At 44.9% G+C, this 23662-nt stretch overlaps 3 protein-coding genes and 1 pseudogene across 3 annotated transcripts; 1 reads left to right on the top strand and 3 right to left on the bottom strand.

Moving 5' to 3' along the window:
- Positions 1-675: 675 nt before the first annotated feature.
- LOC127774200 (berberine bridge enzyme-like Cyn d 4) lies at positions 676-1566 on the bottom strand (annotated as a pseudogene).
- Positions 1567-3898: 2332 nt separating this feature from the next.
- Positions 3899-9554, top strand: LOC127774821 (uncharacterized). The gene is made up of 4 exons (XM_052301112.1): positions 3899-4234; positions 6690-6754; positions 7421-7534; positions 9083-9554. The coding sequence occupies exons 2-4, from the start codon at positions 6710-6712 to the stop codon at positions 9179-9181; spliced, it is 258 nt and encodes an 85-aa protein (XP_052157072.1). The 5' UTR covers positions 3899-4234; positions 6690-6709; the 3' UTR covers positions 9182-9554.
- A 1048-nt stretch (positions 9555-10602) lies between these two features.
- On the bottom strand, positions 10603-12135 carry LOC127774199 (uncharacterized). Its single transcript, XM_052300466.1, has 2 exons — positions 10728-12135; positions 10603-10607 (listed from the first exon to the last, which is right to left on the bottom strand). The coding sequence occupies exons 1-2, from the start codon at positions 12133-12135 to the stop codon at positions 10603-10605; spliced, it is 1413 nt and encodes a 470-aa protein (XP_052156426.1).
- A 2806-nt stretch (positions 12136-14941) lies between these two features.
- On the bottom strand, positions 14942-19387 carry LOC127774759 (TATA box-binding protein-associated factor RNA polymerase I subunit B). The gene is made up of 5 exons (XM_052301053.1): positions 18627-19387; positions 17966-18540; positions 17725-17878; positions 16275-16399; positions 14942-15487 (listed from the first exon to the last, which is right to left on the bottom strand). Exons 1-5 carry the CDS (start codon positions 19222-19224, stop codon positions 15047-15049), a joined length of 1893 nt encoding a protein of 630 aa, XP_052157013.1. The 5' UTR covers positions 19225-19387; the 3' UTR covers positions 14942-15046.
- Between the last annotated feature and the right edge of the window lie 4275 nt (positions 19388-23662).

Genomic DNA, 23662 nt, shown 5'->3' with positions numbered 1-23662 from the left:
TTACTGCTTTGAAATATATGTATACGGTGGTAAAAAAATATGAAAAATACTGAGAGGTAGGTTATAATATATCTATATATCAATCCTACCAAATTTGCTTGCAAAATACGAAGTATATGGTTGTATATCTTTATCTACTTAAAACATTCATAGTGTTTTTGCCGTGCATCGTAGAAAAGTGTGTCTCACACAATTTTTCATCCGACATGTGAATTGTTGGTCCGTATCCATGTCCCCTGCAAGCGTCAAACTCTTCCGCCCACGTGAAACGGAAACAATCACATATAAAAATTCATTTCCAATCCGAGCACGACAACATCACGCACCCACTGCCTGTAGCCTCAAGCAGTGACATGTGCCTCCCCTATCACAAAAACGAGACTCATGACGGTCAGTTGTCTTTTGAGCTGATAGAGATTTTTTGCTGGTGGGTCTCACGAATATGTCTTCAAGTGTATAGAAATCTTGTGACCGCCAACAGTTCGTAGAATATACTTTACTCCCTTCGTTTCATATTATTTATTTCACTCAACCAGTTTTAGCTATTAATTATTTGGCAAAATTTGCTACAAGACACGCAAAAAACGTGTAATTGGTTGAGAGACACCGTGAAAACGTGACACGGCTGATGGACGCTACAAAAAATGTGTAATTGGCCATAGGACACCGGTCGCATTATTTTATTATTTCCGGGTCAAAAGAGGTGATTTCAAAATGACAAGATTGCCCCTGGAGCCATATTCCCCCGTGCCAGGAGCGGCAGACGGCGAGAGATCCTGTGTCGGCGGCGATGGCTGCTGCGCCGCCCCTGGGGTTCTTGGACACGTATGGCTCCATCTCATTGTAGAGCCCTCTCATCCAGCCCATGTCCTTCTCCGCCGCCGCCGCCCCGCTCTTTGACCAGAACCCATAGTACTGGATGTTGTAGAGCGCCTGCCGGTGCGGGAATGACGTCACCGCTGGCGCGACACGGACCATCTCGCCACCGTAGGGGTCGAGGATGAGTAGCCCGGCACCGTCCTTGAGGAGCCAGCTCCAGGTGGTCTCCCAGACTTGGCTAGGCATGTTCTGGCTGGGCATGTTCTTGGACGTACGGAGTCAGACTTGGCCTTCAAGTACTTGTCCGGCTTGCTGGTGCCCCTGTCCAGGAGCATCTCCAATGGCTTCCCCGTGCCGTAGAACGCGAAGTAGAGCATGGACTGGATCCACATCATCTCGATGCGGTCGCTCGCCGTCACGCCGAGCTCCGGAAAGGTGTCGGCCATGGCGGCGACGAGGCCAAGGCGTGTGCCGACTACCGAGGTACAGGGACTCGAACTGCGCGTTCTGGTTCTGCACTACGACGTGGAGAAGTTCCCGCCACCGCCGCCTCGGATGGCCCAGAAGAGGTCCTCCCCAATGGCGGCCCTGTCGAGGAGCCTCCCCCTCGGCGTTCACCATGGTGGCATCGACGACGAGGTCGGAGGCGAGGCCGTGCTTCCGCAGCATCAGGCCGAAGCCGCCGCCACTGAGGAACCCGTCGACACCGACCGTCCCACTCGGGGCGTCGCGCTGCCCGTGCGCCATTCCTCCGCTCCGCCGCGTGTGTGAGGAAGAAGAAGGATAGGAGAGCAATGTGGGCCCCCACTTATGATTAGCAAATAGTAATCACCCTACTAATTAGGTACAAATTAGTCCATGACGCGTGGGGCCAGGTGGTTAAAAAACCTATTAAAAATTAGATTAAACATACACTGTCTATGACATGTGGGACCCACTGGTGTTTAAAGAAGGAAAGAGAAGGGGCAATCTGGGCATTTAGAAAAATATCTCACCTCTTTTGAACCAGAAATAATAAAATAATGTGACCGGTGTCCTATAGCCAATTACACTTTTTTTAGTGTCTATCAGCCGTGTCACGTTTTAACGGTGTCTCTCAACCAATTACATGTTTTTTTCATGTCCTGTGGCAAATTTTGCCTTATTATTTTTATTTCACGAATTCACCAGTTGCATATATAATAGTTCATTTTCTTAAAAAATAGCTACCATATGTGCCCATGCGCGAAAACCCTATTTTCGCATGTGGTTTGTGCTGCCCATATGGAAAGATACTAAAAATTATTTTTTATAGTGATAAGCGCCGTTATAGCAAAAAAAAAATTATTTAGACCTAGCAGCCTGCAAGAGCAGGTTTTAGCCAAAGGCGAAAATCATTTTTTATAGTGATAAGTGCCCTTGCAGCAAAAAATAAAATCTTTATACCACACTAATAAGTAATGACACCTTCAACTATTGATTATCTCTATGTGAAACCCACATCTCTATAATATGTTCCATCCACGACGTGCCTGAGACCTACCCAGGTTCATGAAAAAAGACCCCCAAATATCCATCATCTAACTCTCTGCCACCGTACACGAAAAAAATAACATATGTAATTTGGATTTCCTATCGCAATGCACGAGCATCTTTGCTATTTTTTTTTAAAAAAAAAGAGAAATGAGAGAGATGAAAGGAAAAGGTTCACTTGAGGTCCCTTATCTTGTCGTAGAGTTTCGAAATTGTCCCTGAAACTAAAATACCAGATATAACATATCTATAATCTTGCAAAACCGGGTCACATTAGGTCCCAAGGCAGTATTGCTCCCCGGTTTTGGTGACTTGGTGGCTGAGTCAGCGTGGGACCCATGTGGGTCCTACATGCCAGCCGATAATCTTCTCCCACCTATCTCCCCTTTCTTCCCGTCTCAACCCAAACCTTTAGGGCAGCCGGCAACAGGTGGGGAGAAGAGTGGCGACTGACGGCTGCGTCATGGACCTACACGGCGAAGAGCGCGAAGAAGCGAAGTAGGAAGGGCTCCCGATACGTCGTCCCCTCGGGTTACACCACTACATCGTTGCATGGCAGCTCGCCGCGCATCTGCACCACGTCCACATCATGGTCGCATGTCAGCCACACTGTCGGGATTGGCAAGAGGATCTCCAAGAGTTGGGAGATGGAGTACGTTGCGACGCCTGAGCATACTCGCGAGCACCACTGACTGCATGAGTGCCCGTGCATGCAAGCGAAGAGGATGCCAGACGCTGAATCGTGAGAGAGGTGTGTGGTGGCGTGTGACCAGCAGGGAGAAGGGTGGTGGTTGTTGGGCGGCGGTGGTAGGTAGAAGCCCGACGACGGCACCTGGCGATGGGTGGGGAGAAGGCTAGCAGCAAACAAGAAGCTTGGCGGTGGCAAGCGTTAGGGAAAAGGGCGCATGCATCGAGGACGATGCGACCGCAACGTGAAGTAGATGGAGTTGACCTCGAAGACGATGTGGCGGAGCCGCGCGTTTGCCTCTGCGGAGGAGAGGCGAAGCTCGGGGACACCTGAACACATCGGCTTTTGAGCCGCTCGATGGGGGCGACTATGAGCTTGGGGGATAGGAGTTGGCCATCGTGACGAGGCGGAAGCCCGGGATAGGAGCTTGGCCAGCGTGATGAGGCGGAAGCCCCAGCCCTCACGCGTGCCGGTGAAGACGAGATTGCAGTTGTAGTTGGGACCCGCGCCACACCCCGCACGTGCGCAAGTCCATGACGTGAGCGCTCCCGGTCATTGGGAGCCACGTCAGATGGCGGCCTCCGCCGTCGAGCTTTTCCCCGCCGACCGACACCCTTCTCCCCACCCATTGGCGAATGCCCTGGAGGTTTGGGTTGAGATGGGAGTAGAGGGGAGTGAGGTGGAAGAAGATTGCTGGTTAGCTTGTGGGGTCTACGTGGGCCCTACACTGACTCAGCCACCACGTCAACAAAACCGGAAAGCAATATTACCTTGGGATTAAAAGTGATCCGTAATCCGTTTTGCAAGATTAGGGGTTCTGGGTCGTTTAAAACTCAACGACAAGATAAGGAACCTTAGATGAACTTTTTTGGGAGATGAAAAAACTCCAGCCTCATGGGCCTGTGCATATGACCCATAGGCAGGCGACACCGCGTGCACGACCTCCGCCTCCCCAATCCGTCCCGTCTCCTCGCCCTCCGCCCTCGACTCCCGTCTCCTCGCCTGCCGCTGGCGCCGATCTCCATCCTGCTAGCAGAGGTGGCGCCGGCGTCCTTCTGCTCCCGCCGCATTCGCTCACCGGTGAGCATCCTAATCCATCCGATCCGGCCTCGGCCTCGAATTTCGTCTCCTCGCCCGCCGCTTGCGCCGATCCCCATCCTGCGAGCAGAGGTGGCGCCCGGCGTCCTCCTCCTTCCACCGCATCGTCGCTCGCCGGTGAGCATCCCTCCCTACCCACACCTCATCAGGTATTCTGCGTTATCCCTCAAAAAGTTTGGGGGTTCAACCGAAACAGGGTTAGATCTGCCTCTGCCCAGCTCCACCTACTTTCAAGTTGTTAATTTTGATTTCCGTTTTTAGCATATGTAATTTGGTTACTGAATCTCATCCAAACACCCTTAGAACGAAAAATGTAAGCTCACATAATTTGTACTCATCCAAACTCACATAAATTTCTTAAGAAGAATCTAGACCACAAACTACCCATAGTCACACAAAATATCTTTTTATCAAGGTATATTCTTATAAGTAATTTTTATTCCACAAAATTTTCTAAAGGACATACTGTGACACTTGGCATTAATCTAATTTAACTTTTTTTCTTTATCAGGTTATAAATTTTCTAAGACATTTGTGCCACTTGGCATGAATCTAATTTAACATTCTTTCTTTATCAGGTTATAAATTGAAACCATTGAACGCACTTTGTCTTTCCGTCCCTAAAACATTGTGATATATCTATAATATTTTAATATTTTTAATTTTAAAAATAATTTAGACTAATAATATAGATATTTAAATTAGGTAATTAATAAATTCAAATCAACTATAGTTTAGAATAAAAAAACAAAATGATATATGCCAAGTACAATCTAATAACAATAGAATGTTAGAAACAATATGAATTTAATATTTTTATAAATTTTAAGTACGATTCATACATAAAATTAAAGAAAAATATAGATTTATATATAAGTGAGAACATAATAAAATGCAAGGTAAAATTATTAAAGGAAAAATATTATTAATAAACAATGATGTTGATGTATTTCTAAATATTTTCACATTTATTTATTAAGTGTCAATGATTGAAATGGATGATTTACCATGTGACAGATTAATTATTAAAATCATAAAATTATATTGTTTTCATCCGTTGCAATGCACGGGTATTTTGCTAGTTTAGATGATACGCAAAGAAATGATGTAAACTCGAGGGTCGAGAGTTTAGAACAGTAGTTTCCCCAAACCAACGGCTCAGACCCCCCTCCCCCGCGCCGCACTGCCGCCATTGCTTCGCCGCGTGCTCCACCAACCCGTCCTTCCCACCGACGAGCCCGTCCGGCGAGCCACAGCGAGGTACCAACCTGTCCTTCCCACCGACGAGCCCGTCCGGCGAGCCACAGCGAGGTTGCAGCCTCTCGTCTTCCACCACTATCCCTTCCCCGCGAGTGTTGTTCCCCGTCCCACCGCCGCCGCCCCGGTGCCCCTCAACCCGGGGAATTCGCCCCCATCTTCCCCCTCCCCACCTCGTCCCAACTGGTCGAGGGGTCGCCGCCGCCGCTGCCCCCGCTTCCGGACTTCACCAGGCTCGCTAGAGTTGGAGGGGAAAGTCACCGTAACACGAATTGCGGAATAGATCGGGGAGGTCAAGGATTCGCATAAATTTCGCCCTTAATTTTCGTTCGGGTACTGTTTGTTTGATCTTACTATCTGTGAGGGAACAAATCGATCCATTAGGTTACTTGCTGATGTGATTTGATTGTTTGTTTGATCTTACTATCTGTGAGGGAACAAATCGATCCATTAGGTTACTTGCTGATGTGATTTGATTGTTCTAAATGGCAACTCTTTTTCCCCCAATTATTTGGGGGTTTTGTTCTATTAAATGTCCATGTCCACCTTTTCGTCAGCCCTTGCCTATGCAATTGCAAATAAAACCTGCAGATTCTGTGATAGCAATAAGAACGGAACTTGCCGTTGCTGCAAATACACTTGTAGCTTCATTCCCGTTGTTTCATTGTTCTTTAGGTGTGTTCAGGTTGGTGGTGAAGAAAAGCCGAAGACTATAAATATAGCTTATCATTTTATTGCTTGTGATTTCTGTCTCCTTGTGCTGATTTTTGGTGTTAAATTTTAATGGTGAAATTGACATGTTGGGAAATTTGATCAGCTGTCATATTATTATTATATCTATGGTGGTGTTCTTTTTCCCTGAAGATCAAGATGAAGATGAAGATTAAGTTTTTTACACAAAACGAGGTGGTATTAACGTATGATTGATTGAGTTTTAATATTACAAACTTGAAAAATAGATTAATATGATATTTTAGAGCAACTTTCATATAGAAAGTTTTCGCACGAAACGCACCGTTTAGCAATTTGAAAAGCGTGCCATGAAAATCTTAATCTTCATCCAACTCTTGTTGGAGAAAAGAACGGGACCTATGTTTGGGGTCTAGTGACTGTGATAAGCATAACCTAATTATATTTGTTGTCACCATTACTGAATTGCAAAAATTATCCAAATAGTATACGATTTGTTTATTCACACCTTTTGTTTACCATTGTTTTTATTTAGTTTGGAATCTAGAAAAATTATGGTGGCAGTTATTGTATAAGCACCATCCAGTCAGCCATTTGTAGCTGATCAGTTCCCTTCTTGTAACAGAATAAGATAATACATAAAGAATGGCCGCGCACAACACATCTATGACATGTGAGGGTGACTATGAGGTAATAGAAAATATATTCCGAGTTCTCTTTTGTATCCCTGCTTTTCTATCAGAATCCAATTTACACTAGTTTGGACACATTGTGGAGTTACTGCCTTGTTTACTAATGCTAGATGCACAAATGAGGTCCTTTTTTGGCAAGGGGAAACACAAAATTTGAACTAAGTTTATGTTCATTCAGTAGATGCTAGATACTCTCTGGCACAATATAGTTATATTTTAATTGATGGATGAATTTAGTTTTCTTGAATTTATGCTTATACGTTGGTCAGATTTGTTCATCTTGAATTTATGCTTTAACTTGGGTCAGATTTGTTGATCATGACATCTTCAAATTTTGTAATCTTGAAAGTACAGTTTTATTTTGGTAAAGTTTGGGTAACTTTTAACCTGGATTAATTTGATTCAACATAGTTTATTTGCGAGCCTGAACTTTTTGGGCGATATCTGAGTATGCAAACTTGATAAAGTTCTTATAGAAGACTGGAATCAGTCATAGAACTGTTCAGGCTACTGATGAAGAAGTAAAACTGAAAATAATAACAGAGAGTGTAAAGGTTTATTAGGCCATTCACAGAGATTATTTTTAAAATCACCTTCCTATCTAGATCCAAATTTAGTGGCATTGCACTTCATATTTGTCATTATGATGAGATGTGTTTTGCAGACTGAACAGAAAAAGCAAGCCGCTGCAGATGTCCTTTTCCACTATTCACAGTTTGTTATGGTTTGCATTGGTGAGGGTGTTCGCCCAACTGATCTGAGGTTGCATCTTATGAAGGTATATTTTATTAACCTTCGCTTGACTTTTTGTGGTTTGTTAATGATGTGCATTTTTCGTTTGCAAAATTGAGATATATAATTCTCAATTTCCCATGGTGAATTTTTTGTACGATTTGATGTGGTGGGATGTGTCTGCTTAGCAAGGTTGCAATGGCAATGCACATGTTGACTAGGAAGCAGCAGGGTTGGGCACTTATGTGGCATCAATCAGTGCCTAGGCCCCCATTAGAGTTATTGAGCTGCTCCTACTGAATTTTTATCTCCCTGTCAAGTGCCCTCCTTCCTCTAGCTAATTCTACTTAAAATTGCTTCTGTCCAACCAATCTCCAATGAATATCTATAACAGAATTAGTGAGTAATGACCATGTTTATTGATTTTCTGTCTTTAATACATTTTTTCTGTTATTAAATGCTTTTACCAATTAGGTTTTCACTGTATATGTAGGAGATCTTTATCTCCTGTTACGCTGTTTAGCAATCACTACTGTACATGATTTGTGCCTTGCAAGATTTCTTGTTTTCGTCAGTCTTTGCAGGCTTGGGATGGAATGATGAAATCAATCATTTCCAATTTGATTTGCTTGATTTAACTTTCTTTCAGTTCAGATTTACAGCCAGGATGCAACTGTTGGGCACATAGCTTCATATAGGATATATTGCAGTCTGTGTTCTCAGTGCTGTTTGGCTTGAAAATATCATCCCCATTTTCATGCAAGACAATTAAACTCAAAAGGCTCTGAATTAATGACCAACCTTCTAGGTACACAACACAGAGGAGGCTTATTACTCATTGTGACTACTGTAGTGGCATGCTGTTTAGCAGTGTTTGAGCCCTGTAGACTTTGATTTAAAGTGGATACCCTTCCAAAGTCTTACGCAGTACTTAGGTGGTGTTTGGATTCAGGGACTTAACTTTAGTCTCTGCATTTAGACACTAATTTAGAGTATTAAATATAGACTACTTACAAAACTAATTACATAAATGAAAGCTAATTTGCAAGACAAATTTTTTAAGCCTAATTAATCCATAATTAGAGAATGTTTACTGTAGCATCGCATAGGCTAATCATGGATTAATTATGCTCAATAGATTCGTCTCACGAATTAGTCCAAGATTATGGATGGGTTTTATTAATAGTCTACGTTTAATATTTATAATTAGTGTCCAAACATCCGATGTGATAGGGACTTAAAAGTTTTAGTCCCATCTAAACAGGGTCGACCATTGTCTTAGCACTAAGCTAAGGTGAGGTGCATGTCATTACAGGTCACTGCATCAGTCAGTTTGTAACATTGGTAGATGATTTGGGTAAGTGAAAGTACATGTTCCAGCTAGCACAACTGACACTTGAGTACTTGACAGTGCACTATTAATTATTCCTTGCGAGAGTTGAATCTGTTTTATTTTAACAGTTCATGCTTGTAACTATTAGAAAATTAGATTCTCAGCTGTTTCTTTTTTCTCATGTGCAATAGTGTTTAAAATGCTCACTGTAGCCTATAAGGCTCATAATATGCTAACTTTGGTCCTATTTTTGCTTTTCAGGAAGTTTCAGGAATGGCCACTTCTCTAACGAAAGAGCCACAGCAAGCAGCTGCCTCTCCGGATTCTAGTGAACCATCTTCTTCAGGGACAACGAAATGAGACACGAATGAGATCTTCTAAGCTTCTTCAAGAAGTATGATAGGAAATATTGCAAACTAGTAGGTTCACAGCTTGTGGTCTGAGAACTGTTTCTGGTGCAGTGATAGGAAGTATTGATGATGATATACTTGTGCTGGTGATGCTTCTTATGAGCACTTGATTTGAATAAATTAAATGTAAATACTTTAGTATGTTTGGCCCACAATTTGTAATGAAGGAACATGGATCGTGATGTTTCTGATAAAATTCTTGAAGTGCCTAGCCCGCGTTCATGTTTAGTTTTTTTTTTTATCGCAATTGTGGTGCTATGCTGTAATGTAATGAATAATGTGCAAAAATGTGGATGATGAATCAGAGCCGCTCCTGTAGTAGTACACACATGTGCCAATGCTGTAAAAGTGGCAAGCTATACGCTGCAATTTGAAGCAATCAGGAGTAAGTGAAAGTATCCTCCCTCTATCCAGCGTAAATATTTCACAGAAATCTACTTGGATTCAAGAACAAGCAGAAATCCATCTGGTTGGGAAGAGGAGAAAGAGTCAAGGAGATAGATTAAATATTGTGGCTTAAAGCCTATATCAAGTGTGTACCAGGAGATGACAGAAAGCAGAGATGCCTGTCCTAGGAACGAAAGAGCTGTTCAGAAACAAGTAGGCGGGGCATATCTGCTATAGCAATTAGCATGAAAAAAAAATTCTACATTCACCTAATATTCAAACTTTGATCACCAACTAGTAGTAGTAGTACTAGTATTTCAGTGTGGTTTATGTAAGTGAATAAAAAGCACATCATTTCCTCATACCTCAGAATACTGTTCATTGGGCGCAGCAATGACAAAACGAACACAATTTACTCGCGTCTATTTTCCTTCGATTTCAGCTCTGGTTTGCACCGTTCCTATTTTGCTCCACAAAAGATCGCAAACAAGTAGGTTCACAGAACAGAGCATTTATTCACTTTCAGATATAAAACTGAACATCCACAGCAAAGTATATCATCAAACATCCCAAAGCCTGTCAATATCATCATGTATTAAAGAAAAAAAATACCCATACCTATATATGTTTACGTCAAAGTAATGACAAACCGAAGAATTCTCCAAAACCATCGCTCAATTTGCTATGTACCCCCTGCAGTGGACAAACTTTACTCGAACTGAACAACATCCTAAGTTCTTACAAGTAAACCTATACCTCCGATTTCTCGTGTTGTCTTGCACACTGTTTCCCTTGGATTGAAGAAAAACCGCCAAGGGCAGCAGACGATTCGAAAGATCAATTATCAGACACTATACAGAATGCCTCCAGTATCCTTCGCTGATGTAAAAATATCCTGTTACTGTTATGCAATGTTCTTGTAGCTCCTATGCACATTTCATCTCTTCCTTTTTCCCTTACATTTCTGAAGAGGAAGACGATAGCTCAACCTACAAAAGCAAAAGGTAATGGATTTCCAATGAGAACATGAGATGACAGATGAGGCAAAAGTGCACCAGTTCTAAAGAAACAGGATTAATTTCTTCAGTGCCGATGTTTTGTATACTTGCCTGAGTTTCTGAACACCCATCTGGCGTAGTCGAGCACCGATGGTCTCTCTCGTGGTTGCGGCTCCGACACCCTCAACGCCTCAGGATCCCAGCTCCCCGACCACGAGTCGGTGCTCCCAGCTGCCGTGCGCCGCGAGGAGGACACTGGTAGCTCCATTGCGGTGGAGCGGCTGGTGGTGGGGAACACGGCCCAGCTCCCAGAGAGTGTGGCCAGAGAAGAGCGGAGCCAGCCGCGAGATCCCCCAGCATCATCGTCGGCTGCAGCCACCTCTTCATCAGCGAGAGGTAGCACCGGCAGCTGCAGCTGCAGCTGCACCTGCGTCTGAACGCCACGCGAGTCAGCGCCGAGGTGGAGGTGGCGGCCGCTCGTGCTGCCAGTGCCAGGGCTCCAGCTTCCGGTGGTGCGGCGCGACGAGGAGCACCCCGGCGCCGCCACCGCTGCGACGGCGCGGCTGCCGGAGCACGCCCTCCAGCTGCCGGAGAGCCTGTCCAGCGAGGAGCGCAGCCACCCACGAGATCCCCCCACTGCCTCCGCCACCTCCTCGCCTGGCGGCGCGGGCACCGCCAGAATCTGCGACTCGATGTCGTACTCCCCTGAGCAGAAGGTTGGAACGAGGCTTCTCTTGTCGGTGCGGCAGCGGGTGGTGATGGGAGCATGGCACTCGGGGCAGCATAGCAGCGGCGTGACGCGGCTGCGGAGCCAGGCGACGAGGCAGCGCTGGTGGAACATGTGGGAGCACACCGGAAGGACGAGGTGCAGATCAGTTGGGAGAAGCAGTTTGTTGCAGATGAAGCAGGTCGCCGTGCTGCCGCTCATCGCCGGCTGCAACGGCGAAGGTGGCAGCGAGAGCAGCTCCAATATCACCCGCTCCACCTCCGGCAGAGACGGCGCAGACGGCGGCGGCGCCATCGCAGCAGCTGAGGTAGCCGAGGACGCCATCAATCCAGCCGTCCCCTGCACTGCCCCTTGTGCAGAGCTCGACAATGCCACTGGAGGGCCTCTGCCGGGATCGCCTGGAGCTGAAGAGGGCGCGGCCATTTCCGGCCAGGACCTGGCACTGGCAGCACTGGCCCTCGGTGAAGAACCGACAGCTGCAACTGCCGCGCGCCACATCTGAGACATTGCTGATGGCGAAGATGACAAAGCCCTTGGGGATAAGCTGCGGCGTGGGGAGAACGATGAGCAGGACAGGCGGCGCCCACGGCGGTAGCTGCGTCGAATGACAACAATGGCGACGGTCACGATGGCCGTGGTAATGACGACGAGGACGACAATGGCAATGCTGGAGCCTATGGACGACGACGATGACGGCGGCGTGGCTGAAGGTGGCAGGCTCGGCACAGAGGGATACACTACGAGCTCCGGTGGTGGCGGCGGCGGAAGTGGGAGAAGGGGACCGGGTAGCATACCTGCATCAGTGCAGCTTTTTCTCTGATTAGTCCCAAATCAGATGCTAATTCGTAAAAATTGACTAAATAGAGATCATGCGTAGGATGAAGGAACAGATCATGGGTGAAATTTCGTGGAAATGAAGTGATAAAACAACTGGAAATTTGGAATCTGGGACTAATCACACGAGCAGGACGCAAAATTCGATCAATCACGCAACCTAATCTCCCCAATTCCCCTCCATTGCAGCTAACAAGTTCAGGAGAAATTCCACATCAGCAGGTAGCGACAATCCAATCACGCATGGAGTTCCATCAGGTGATCCGTTCAATTCCACTCCCAAATCAAACCACACCACACCACACCAAACCAAACCAATCCAAATCTCAGGCGCAGCTGGTGCGAAAAACCGGAGAATCTCTAGGTGCGGAGAGGGGCACGGGCAATTACCGACCTGATGCATCGGCGGCGGGGAGGGGACGAGGACCCCCGGAGCAGCGTAGCTGGTGGGGCGGGGGGCGCGGCTAGACGCTGCACACGCTTCCCTCCACGAACCTGAAGGAGAAGGAGGAGGGGGTTAGGTCTAGGTTAGGGTTCGGGAGCGGCGAGGCTGCACTTCACGGGTGGAGGAAGCACCGCCATACATCGACCTCGCGGCAGGGCCAACACGTACATACCTCTGCGACGCTCCCGGCGGCGGCGGTGGGAGAAGGGGGCGGAATCCGGTGGATGCTGCGGTGGCCGCGGCCGGAGAGAGCCGAGACGCGGCGGTGGCGGTGGCGTGAGGGATTGGGTCGGAGGAGGAGGAGGCGAGGCGAGGCGGAGGGGGATTTGGAATGGCGCCTGCGCGGGCGGGAGGAAGAGGAGGAGGAGGGGAGGGCCCACATGTCAGTCTCCTCGGGGCAGATTAGGCGTGGTGGGCTCGGCCCACGGAGGCCTCGCTAGAGTAGGCCACATCTCCGGCCCATCCACGTGTATGAGCCTGGACTGGATATCTCGGCCCATCCAAACAAAGGCCCTTCTGCCAATTTATTCTTCATAGTAAGAGAGAGAATTGCACATCAGGCCAGACATATTATCAAAGTTTCATTTTGAACCATCTCTTAGTCGGTACTATGCCGACTAATATAACCCTTGAATATTATAATTTATTTATTCAAAATATATAAATATTGTACGTGTTATGTTATCATATTACTTGTTAAGTATATATGAGATGGAACAAAAATGAATCAAGCGATGGTAATTGCGGTGGTATTTGTGATATTTATGTTTTGATAAATCTAGAAATGTTTATTTCCTGATAAACATATTACACTAAGATTAACATAATTTGGATAATGATTTTAATGTTTATCTATAATCATTAAGCAATAAAACTTAGTTGTACAGATCAAGCATACATCAGGCTAGCAATTGGAGCTGCGTCTTATATAGCTGATCTATTCTTATATTCTGATTGATAACACAATTAAAATTAAAAGATAAACAATACAATAAAAAACAAAAGAAATAGAAAATATGCGCGCAGTACAGTAAATGCACGCAATATTTATTATTTATTTTTAAAGGAGTTATGAATAGATCTTTAAGCAGTTTTAAAATTTTATATCTGTCAAGCCTGACAAAAACATTATGCTGGTAAATGTTTAAATTACATATAAAAGAAAGCAAAATAAATGTTTGAAACGTGGTACGTGGAACGCTGGTCTTGAAAAATATGGTACGAAGGGGTATACCCTCTTCAAAACGTTTGTTCGAAGGGTGAAGCACGTTCCATGGATTTTCGGGATGATAGTCCGGAATGATATGGAAAATCAGGATGCCTTTGTTCTGCAAAGAATAATTTGAACTAAATATATGTAAACTTTAGGGCTTATATGGACGAAACCATTTGAATACAAGACTTTTCGTAATATTAATAAACTCAAAGGGCTAAATTGAAAAAAGATGAATCTCTTCTCCTTTCACCACATCAGGCCATCACCCCACGATGGAATCCACAATGGGCATGTACGGCCAGATCAACGTCAACAATGGCAGAGGCATGGAGGACAAAGAACTCGTCCTGCGTCATTGCAGTGCATCACCCACATATCTGACACTGGGTTTCTCACATTCTGATATTCATTTTTTATTAGTTTTGATCGATTGAAGAAGACAACATTCTTTTATCAGTTTTGATCGATTGAAGAAGACAAATGGATACCTCTTCTTTCATGCTTTGATGCCTATTTTTATTTCGATTTGAAGAGATTGCAAGTGATAGATAGTTTGGAATACTCTAGAGTTCAGATTAATGTTCGCGCGGGAGACTGCGCAGGGTTCTCCACCACCTCTCCATATGGACACGTGACAGATTTTAGGAGGGGTTCAAACCGAAATATTAGGATGCCATGTGGTCCAATGAGAGGCTAGGGATTGGACCTTGAAATCGGTATTAAAGATTTCACTTTGAACCTACTATACGAATGCTATTATGTTTATTGTTAATCCCATTGTCCTCAAACCTTGAGAAAGTTAAAAGGTTAGAGATGCACAGCAGTTTACAGAAGTGGCAATAATGCCGTGGATAGTAAGTGTGAGCTAATGGCAAAGGTTAATTTTGGCAGGGTTCATTCAAATAGATACATATGAGTTAGCACTGATTATGAGGCCACTTGTGCAAATTGTTCCCGATACAATGTTGTTATGGATGGATTCTCTCGAATCCTAACAAGAACAATCTGTGGCTCTGTGCAGCTGCCCACCGAGAACAAGACAGCGTCATTGTGTACAGGCCTAAAGGCTACCCTAGCGTACAAAAGAGCATGACAAATCCTAATGGAAGTAACAGTAGTGCCAGCCTTCTACTTGACCAAGTTACTCGAGGAAACAAAAAAGTGATACTTCTTACAACATTGGCACAATATAACAGTTGATCAAAGCTTCAATCTGATACAGGTCTTTCGTCATCACTTGCTTCATCATGGAGGTTCTGTAAGGTATTCAAGCTCCTTCCTACTCTTTCTTCTATCCAGCCTAGTCTCCTCTCAAGTTTTAACACACTACTGTGCAAAACTCTAACATCAACTTCTGCAAGCTTTGCAAAAGGACGTAGCAATATGTAATAATCAGCATGTGCAACATAAATTAGACTACCAGATGATTCCCTCCTAGTATATAGAAGATAACCATCTGAAACCAGCCGTTTCCTTGGAGATACATAACAGAATCCATTTTCTTCCATTTTTGACTTAATGCTTTGTAATGCACAATTCCCTAGTGGCATAGAACAGCACTTTGTGTCAGCAAACCTTCCATCTCGGCAGCGTTTATTCACTCCATTTGTAGTTCTCAACTTTTCCTGACACAATTTTGCATTCTCATCCTGCAAACCAACAACATAGGCAGTTATGTAATCCAGAGACGGGAACGAATCTAGTGCAAAGCACAACTAAAAATAGCTACATGCTATCATGTATCTCCATCAGTTTAGCCATCAAATCATAGGTAGGTTTTCTTAAAAAGACATATGTAGACCTCAAGGTGATCAACATCATTACAAATTTGGAATTCAAATCAATTTGTACTAAGAAAGAAGAGAAAAGCTTTTGCACAAATAGCAGTTTTGTTGGCCCTCTTTATTTTATTGTTTGACTCGGATTCCTGTTTTTGTTCCTTCTAACACGAAATGAATTCTACAGATATCCACATGTGCTATTATTTCACACTTAGCTATCAGCCACTGTTGAGTAGAAAATTTTTATTTGCAGATTGAAAATTCAATTTTCAGGCTTCAAGTTTAAATTTATGACATGAAAGTTTCACCAGTTAGTTCACTTGGAATCACCAGGTTTTGGTTGGAAGATTGATATTTTTGCTAAAAGTTTGTATATTCAAAGTTAAGAAGAGTTAATTAGATAGTTAATTAGTGAAAATTTTCACTATATAGAAGCTCTTTCAGGTATATTTGAGCAATAGTGTTTGTATCAGATATTGAAGTCATAAATAGAGTTCACTAAAAAAAGGTGATCTAGCATGTGAAAAGGAAAGCAAATGACGGGGATTTAAGAGGTTAGAATGAGGTAGACTAAAAGCAGCAGTGCATAAACAGTATCCATTATAATTCCCATCACAAAGAAGTTCTGACAATAACATCAAACCAAGAGCATGACCTCTTTCCCTTTGTACATATCCCAAAAGATATCTATTAAATGCTCCTCTTCTAGTGAAAATGTCATTCCAGTAAAAACCACATCTTTGCAGTACTTTAGATAAGAATGAACTTCCTTCGAATAGTCTGTACAATAAGAAAACATCTGAGTTAATTTTGCACCATTAACATGCATTTTGCAAAGGATGCCAAATATATATAATATAGGATCCAAAGTTAGAAATGCCAGAAAATGTTTATCCTCGAAACTAAAATGCACCCACTCCGTTTTTGTTTACTTGGCACTTTTGACTATTTGACAATCCCAAAGCACACCTTCCATTTTTGCCCTCATTAATTGCCACCAGAATTAGAGGGCTTTTCATATGATATAAAAACAAATGATTGCCTAAATAAAGCTGCCTTAGTTGCAAGTGTAAAACAAACACAAACAGAGGTCATATATGGTCACATGAGATCAATCAACCACCTACATATGCACACGTCAAAACAATGTGTTCTTCTCAAAACAAAAACTTACCAACAAAACACATGTCTACATATAAAGACAGTATCTTGCAGACTGAAAATAGTGTCATTGAAGAATGCATGGAACCAATTATAGCATAGACCAAAACTAAGTCACAAAAGTTCCTGGATCGATGGGTTGAGAAACTGGAACAAGGAACGTAGGACGCCATCTTCTAAAAACATGGAACGAGAGGGGTATACATCTTCTAGGAACGTGTTCCTAGTTTTTTTGGAACGATAATCAGGAACGTTTTGCTATATTTTCTGGAATGAGAGTGAAATCAGTATGCTCTATCAGCAGATGAAAGGAGAAATCTCACAAACTAAGCTCATTGGGCCATGTGAAAGAAATGAAAGAAGTTAAATCTACACATTGTCATTTGCACAAAAAGAAATGAAAAAAGCATATCTTAATTGGAGATGCAATTAAAGGTGCTCCAATATTCCGCATGAGGTTGAACTTTTTCTGTAACATTCTTTGTCGATATGCTGATATGATAACCTTTTATAGGACTATCCACAGGTAACTAAGAACAGACAAGTCCATCAGTGGAAGTTTTGTGCATTATTTTTGAGATTTCACAATGGCGGTGGCTAATGCACAGGCCCAACAAGAGCAAGTCTATGGCGTTAGAAGAGACAAGCAAGCATTCTGGAGCTCTTTGTTCTCTGGGTGAGGAACTATTATGTATAAGATCCAGAAATACGCAAATTTATTCATTGCCTAAGCACAAGCTACAAATGCCATCTTTATGCCGATTAATTACCTCTTCCATAGTTAGACATAGTTATGGTTTCCCTTCAAAAACAAACATAGCTATGGTGCTAGTATAAGAAACTAGTTTAAACTAAAAACGATCAGCATATGCATGACTAAACCTGATGTGAGTTTAGCAAAGAAATGATAATGTGGAATTCAAACAATGATCATCCAAAGTTACCATGTCCAACATCGATTTTATCATAAGAAGCTGCAAGAGTGCACAACAGTTCTCTTGCATCAAACTCCTCACTGTTGTTGCTGTCAGGCTCTATAGAATGTGGTGCACTTGCTTCAGGATCAGATCCAACTGCATTTTCTGTCTGAGCAATACTCTAGAAAGGAATGAAGTTCAGTTCATCAGTATTTACCACAGGTTCTACCACATGACGTAAAGAGCGTGGCCTATATGGAAAACTCACCTCCCATATCCCTTGTCCGTTGATGCCATACAGAACTCTTAGAGCCACTATTAGTATAGCCATTACACAAACCCGTGAGGGTACCCTGCCAGGATTACTGGACAACCAAAGTTCTGCAGGCATTGCCCACTCATAGATGCGACATGCATGAGGAAGGATTTTTTCAATTGGAAGAGATAACTCCTTCAAGAAGCGCTGAGCAATCAAGTAGAAATTAACAGAAGGAAGCAACAGTCCTATCTTTTGTGCTATGGACCCAGCTGCAGCTTCCAGCTGCCATGCTCCAATCACTCGAGTTGGCCTAAATAGCTGCCGTGAACTCAACGGGCAGTCGTTTAAAGAACTTCCAAGAAGCTTGTCGACTTGGGTAAACGCTGCCACATAAGGAAGCTTCCCCTCCATTGCCCACCTGCAAATGTCAGTTGGTAGGATGGTTTCCCGCGCGACATGACAGGCAAGGAAACAGACAGCCAGTGTTGAGTACACAGGCAGCATCATCCTCAATGAGCGCAGAAACAAGAACTCATAGCTGCTCTGACTCTTTTGGGCATCGCCCTCCAATTCAGACTGCTTGTCTGCGCACAAAAGATTCATTCATATCAGGTTCGTTCTGTTTTTTATTCGATGGGCAACTACTAAAATAAGATGGTAAACTGTATACCTTTAGAGGCAGAATGACCCTCCTCCACTGACGCAGCAATAGCGAGCATCTTATGCACCCACATTTCGTCGAACACCTTGGACGCGGCCACCCACCGCAGCCAGATGGTGCCCGCGAGGCTAGCCGCGAGCGAGCCCACCCGGTGACGCTCCACCAGCGCCTCCAGCTGCCGCTGCAGGATCACCTGCAGCCCCCGCACGTAGCGCCACCGGAGCCGCGCCGCCACATCCTCCGGGTTGCCCCAGGCGTTGGCGCCGGTCGCGAAGTCCCGCGGCTCGCTGGGCTCGCCCAGGTCGTCGAAGGCCGGGGCGGCGGCCCCCGTGGCGGCGCCGCGAGGGGCCGGGAAGGGCTTGGGGGTGGGGGTGGGCTGGGTGGGGCGGCGGTGGGCGGAGAGGTGGGCGGGTGTCATGGGGAAGTCGAAGGGGTTGGTGGCGGTGTTCTGGGTGGAGGTGTGGATGGCGGAGCACTGCCGGCACGTGAAGAAGCCGTCGTCGGCGTCGTCCTCGGCGTACTCGGAGCCATGGCCGCAGTACTCGCAGACAAGATGGATGCCGCCGCCCCCGTAGTGACCCGGCGAGCCACCGCCGTCGTCGTCCATGGGAGGGATTTTTGTTTGATCTTCTTGCTTGTTTTTGCTCGCTGAAAGGGGCGGAGAGGCCCGCGGCGGCGGCGGCGGCGACAGCCGGTGAGCGAGAGCAACCGAGCGGCGGCGTGCGAGGTCAGGTGGGGTTTTTTTTTTTTTGGGAAAAAGCGTGTATTTTTGTGGGAACAATCCTCTACCTGCTGGTTTTACAACACAGGTAAAAAAAAACAAAAAAGAATTTTCACTTCTCGCAATTTTATACTCCCTCTATCCTAAAATATAAATATTTCATCCAAAATCCATTATATCTTGGGAATAAGAAAATACTAGTATAGATAGAGTATTTTCGTGATTATGGGTAAGAGCGAGGGCCTTCTTGCGGAATTGTGTGGCACAGCCACACACACACATGAGACTTGAGAGACGCTTGTTTAGAGATGGCAACAGGATTTGATCACCGATTTTCTGTAGTGAATTCACATTATGGGGATGTGGATGATTGATATCTATAATTTATGGGAAATTATATTGTCCAAAATTCATCATCATCGGGGATGACAAAGGTGGGGACGACGCTCCACCCTCCGTCCTCAGCCCCCCACGGTGACCCGCATTATGTATGAACCAATTCTAGACTTTTTCAGTCGTAATAGCTTGGCTGACCCATAAAATTAAGGCCCCTAGACTAAGTCAACCCTTAGTCTCATTCCCCATCTCCACCACTGCACCGATCCACTGCGTCGTCGCCGCCGCTCCAGACTCTAGATGATTTGTTGTTTAAGCAGGGACGAGGGCAACCACGGGGAACGAATTCACCGCACAAGGGGGAGGGGAGGGGGGGTTGGGATGGATAAAATGTAGCCCCGTCGTGGTGGGCGGGGGCAGGGATGGTGAAATTTTAACATCGTGAGGACGGGGACATGAATGTGACCCCCGATGGCGAAATATCCGTTGCCATCTCTACAAGGGTGTCGTTATTCCCCTGTTTGAGCGTTTGAAAGCAAGTGGGGTGGGTTGTGGTTGCCTGTCCCACTTCCTCTATGTCTGTTAAGATTTATGTTGATAATCCACATCTCGCATATGAACTGTTAAGAGTTACCACTAAAGCCCGTGAACTAGCCCACAATCTATTTTCACGGTGGCTAGCTCTTCTTCTTTGTCAATAGGTCGATAAAGTTGACTACACAAATAATTTTTCTAGACGAGCAGCCCCCTAGATTCCAGGCAACCCATAAATTACCGTGCCTAAAAAACCGATCCCTTGGGGACTGGTTCACATACCATAGGCGGCAATCGATCTTCACGTGTGGTCGCCTCAAGCGGCCAGCATACAAAGACATATCTTCGCGTGTGGCTGGGCCACCCGCATGCGAAGATAGTGATCTTCACAGACCTTTTGGGACAGGCGGTGCGTCTAATCACACATGAGAATATGTTTAGGCCATTTGCAAAAACTGTTTTTGGTGTTAGTAAAGTTATTAAAAACAAGTGAAAACAATTATGCATTTTTTTGGGAAAATTAGTTATGTCTTTTATCATTCCATATAGTTTCACTTGAGCATGTCTACTTACATTATCTATATGCTCTATATAGTTGGCAACAAAAACTAAATATGCATTGAGCCATGTCACCAGCAAAACAAGAGCCATTCGATCATTTTCATGCGCCATCACAAACATCCAGTAGGCATTAAATATCGCCAGTTAGTATCATTTTTCATTCATATTCATTTGATCACTTAGTGTAGTATGCTGTAAAAAAAACACTATAAGAAGTATTTCACTTTTCATATGTGTCAACGGGGATACCCGTAGACCAGATAAATAGGGTATCGGGGTACGTTGGCACGATGATCTACACGATACGACATTAAAACAAACAGAGAGACAAAGATTATACTGGTTCAGGCCTTTCGTAAGGTAATAACCCTAATCCAGTTTATATGAGATTGATATGGAAAACCATAGAGTACACAGAGAACAAATGAATCCGGCGAGACCCTTGTCGAGATGAGTCGACGAGATCTCCCGGTGAGTAGGCTTCGCGTCTTCCGGCTGCGTAAACTATATATGGTGGGTGTGTTGGCGCTATGATTCGATGATCTGAACCCCTCAAGCGGTGTGTCTTTTATACCGTGAGTTGCCTTAGTCTCTAAGTACAACTCGGAGACAATGAACCCTGCACGATATAGAATAAATCCAATCCTCTCTGAGTAGGACTATGTTAATCACCAGCCCATGAGGATATTTTCTATAATATCTTGTAGATTTTCTTACCGCATACGAAAATATATCGTATGGACAATGGTATACCATACTTGTATATTTTGTAAGTCATAGATAGGAGGTATGTCTTATCCGTAACCATGACAATATGTGAGGTGCTTTTATAGGTTCATAATATTTCTCATATTTATACATTAAAATTTGGGGCAATTGCATGGGTGCCTCCACTTTTGAAGCCAATTGCTGTTTTACCCTTACTTTTTAGGGTTTGCAGTTTTACCCCTACTTTTTGAATCTGAATCAGCCGTGTACCCCCACTTCTAACAGCCGGTTTTAACGGCGTTAGTTATAGAAAAAAAGACATTTATACCCTTGGTGGTTATTGCATTTTTGCCCCTATTTTTTTCAGCTTTGTGTGATTTTGCCCCTATTTTGTGATTTCAGCTTGTGTGATCAGCATTTCGACCAAATATGAGCATCTCTTGTGATGTTTTTTACTTTAACAAAAAAAAATCACAAATACTATGCAATTACAAAATTTGACCAAAATTTGAACAAAAATCACAAATACTACTAGCACTCATCGTCGATGCTAGTCTGGACGACGACACATGCGTTGGTGAGGAACTGCAGTGGCAGCGCGATGTAGTCGAGGCGGAGGCACGACCGTCGACGGCGAGGGGCGACGCCACCTCCTCGAGCCACACCTGGAGGTAGGCGGCGACCTCGACGCAGCCGTCGCTGACTCACACGCGCCCGTGGCTGCCGCAACGTCTGCCTCGCCCGCGGCGGCCGCCGCCTCCCCCGCGCCCACGCCTGCGGCTGCTGCTTCCGCGTGCGCCCGCGGCCGCCGCTACCGCTGCCTCCGCCTTGCCCGCGGCCGTCGCCGCCGCCTCCGCCTCGCCCGCGCCCGTGGCTGCCGCCTCCTCCGCCCGCTGCCGCCGCCTCTGCCTTATCCGCGGCTGCCGCCGCCGCCTCTCCCGCGCTCGCGCCCGCAGCCGCCGCTGCCGCTGCTTCCGCCTCGCCCGCGGCCGTGGCCGCCTCTGTCTCGCCCGCGCCCGCCGCCGCCGCCTCCGCCTCGCCCGCGCTCGCCACCGCCGCCTCCTCCGCCCGCGGCCGCCACCGCCTCCTCCTCCGCCTGCTGCCGCCGCCGCCGCCTCGCCCGCGGCCAACGCCGCCGCCTCCCCGCGCGCCCGTGGCCACCGCCGCCGCCTCGCCCGCCCGCTCGCTCCTGCGTCCGCCGCCTCCACACGTGCAAGACCAATCCGGTGGAGGGTGGTTGGATGCTTATCCATTCCCTCAAGGGTATAACGGTAAATTGATATTTCATAAATCATTTTTTTATTTTCATTTGTTTTTTAACCCAAAAATGTGGGGCCCACCTAACGGGAGTTAAAACTGAGGGCAAACGGCTGGTTCGTTTTAAAAAGTGGGGGTAAAATTGAAAGTGAGGGTAAAATAGTAGTTGGGGTTGAAAGTAAGGGCATGGATGCAATTGTCCCTTAAAATTTTATGGTTGTATTGTACAAATGAATAGTCCGCATTAACGTGTGGGGTATCAACTAGTAGTTCATGAAGAAAGCAACCAGTACCTTCCGAGAAATTACCATTATAACAATAAATAAATACTTGAATTACAAAGGCCTTTTTGGGACAAGTGGCCCCATTACACAATTCCATAATTTTTTTAAAACCTGCCTTCATGTTATTATTGTTATTATTGTATACTAGAAAATTAGCGCGCCAGCCGGTGTGCTTGCTTTATAGCCCTTGTATATTTATTTTATTAAAGTAGTGAAAATTTCACAAAATTTTATAGAAATCAGTTTAATTTCCTTGAAAATGATGCAAAAAATCATACATTCTAATATTTTTGTTGAATGGAATTTTGATTTTCAATTTAAAATAGCATATCATTGTTGAGAAATCCTCAAGTTTTCTCTCCTTTTCCCATCCATGCTATTTATGGTTCTTTTCTTCAAACTGATTAAATTGTCTACTAATGATAAAATAGGTGGTGATAATTTTAAAAAAAAATTGAAGTGTTGATTTTTTTAAGGAAGCTACAATGTTCATCATTCCTTGGAACCAAGTAGTTTAATGCATAGACTTGATACAAATGTTTGCCGTTACGGCTAATTATTTTGTTAGTAGGCGACATATCTACTGTTGTTCAATCTTAGTATATATATGTACGGTCTCTTGGAGGTGTTTAAGATAGGTGTGT

Source organism: Oryza glaberrima, chromosome 5 (assembly GCF_000147395.1).
Source record: "Oryza glaberrima chromosome 5, OglaRS2, whole genome shotgun sequence".
Lineage (NCBI taxonomy): Eukaryota > Viridiplantae > Streptophyta > Magnoliopsida > Poales > Poaceae > Oryza > Oryza glaberrima.
Note: the sequence above shows the minus strand (reverse complement) of the source record. Positions and strands in the feature narration are given on the sequence as shown.

What these genes read in the sequence shown, in the direction of transcription:
- LOC127774821 (XM_052301112.1), top strand. Translation starts at nt 6,710, where the DNA reads ATGGCCGCGCACAACACATCTATGACATGTGAGGGTGACTATGAG. An exon ending in CATGTGAGGGTGACTATGAG is followed by an intron (nt 6,755 to 7,420) that starts GTAATAGAAAAT and finishes TGTGTTTTGCAG; the next exon opens with ACTGAACAGAAAAAGCAAGC. An exon ending in TGAGGTTGCATCTTATGAAG is followed by an intron (nt 7,535 to 9,082) that starts GTATATTTTATT and finishes TTTGCTTTTCAG; the next exon opens with GAAGTTTCAGGAATGGCCAC.
- LOC127774759 (XM_052301053.1), bottom strand. Translation starts at nt 19,224, where the DNA reads ATGGACGACGACGGCGGTGGCTCGCCGGGTCACTACGGGGGCGGCGGC. An exon ending in ACGGACAAGGGATATGGGAG is followed by an intron (nt 17,879 to 17,965) that starts GTGAGTTTTCCA and finishes ATTCCTTTCTAG; the next exon opens with AGTATTGCTCAGACAGAAAA. An exon ending in ATATGTACAAAGGGAAAGAG is followed by an intron (nt 15,488 to 16,274) that starts GTCATGCTCTTG and finishes GTTGGTTTGCAG; the next exon opens with GATGAGAATGCAAAATTGTG.
- LOC127774199 (XM_052300466.1), bottom strand. Translation starts at nt 12,135, where the DNA reads ATGCTACCCGGTCCCCTTCTCCCACTTCCGCCGCCGCCACCACCGGAG.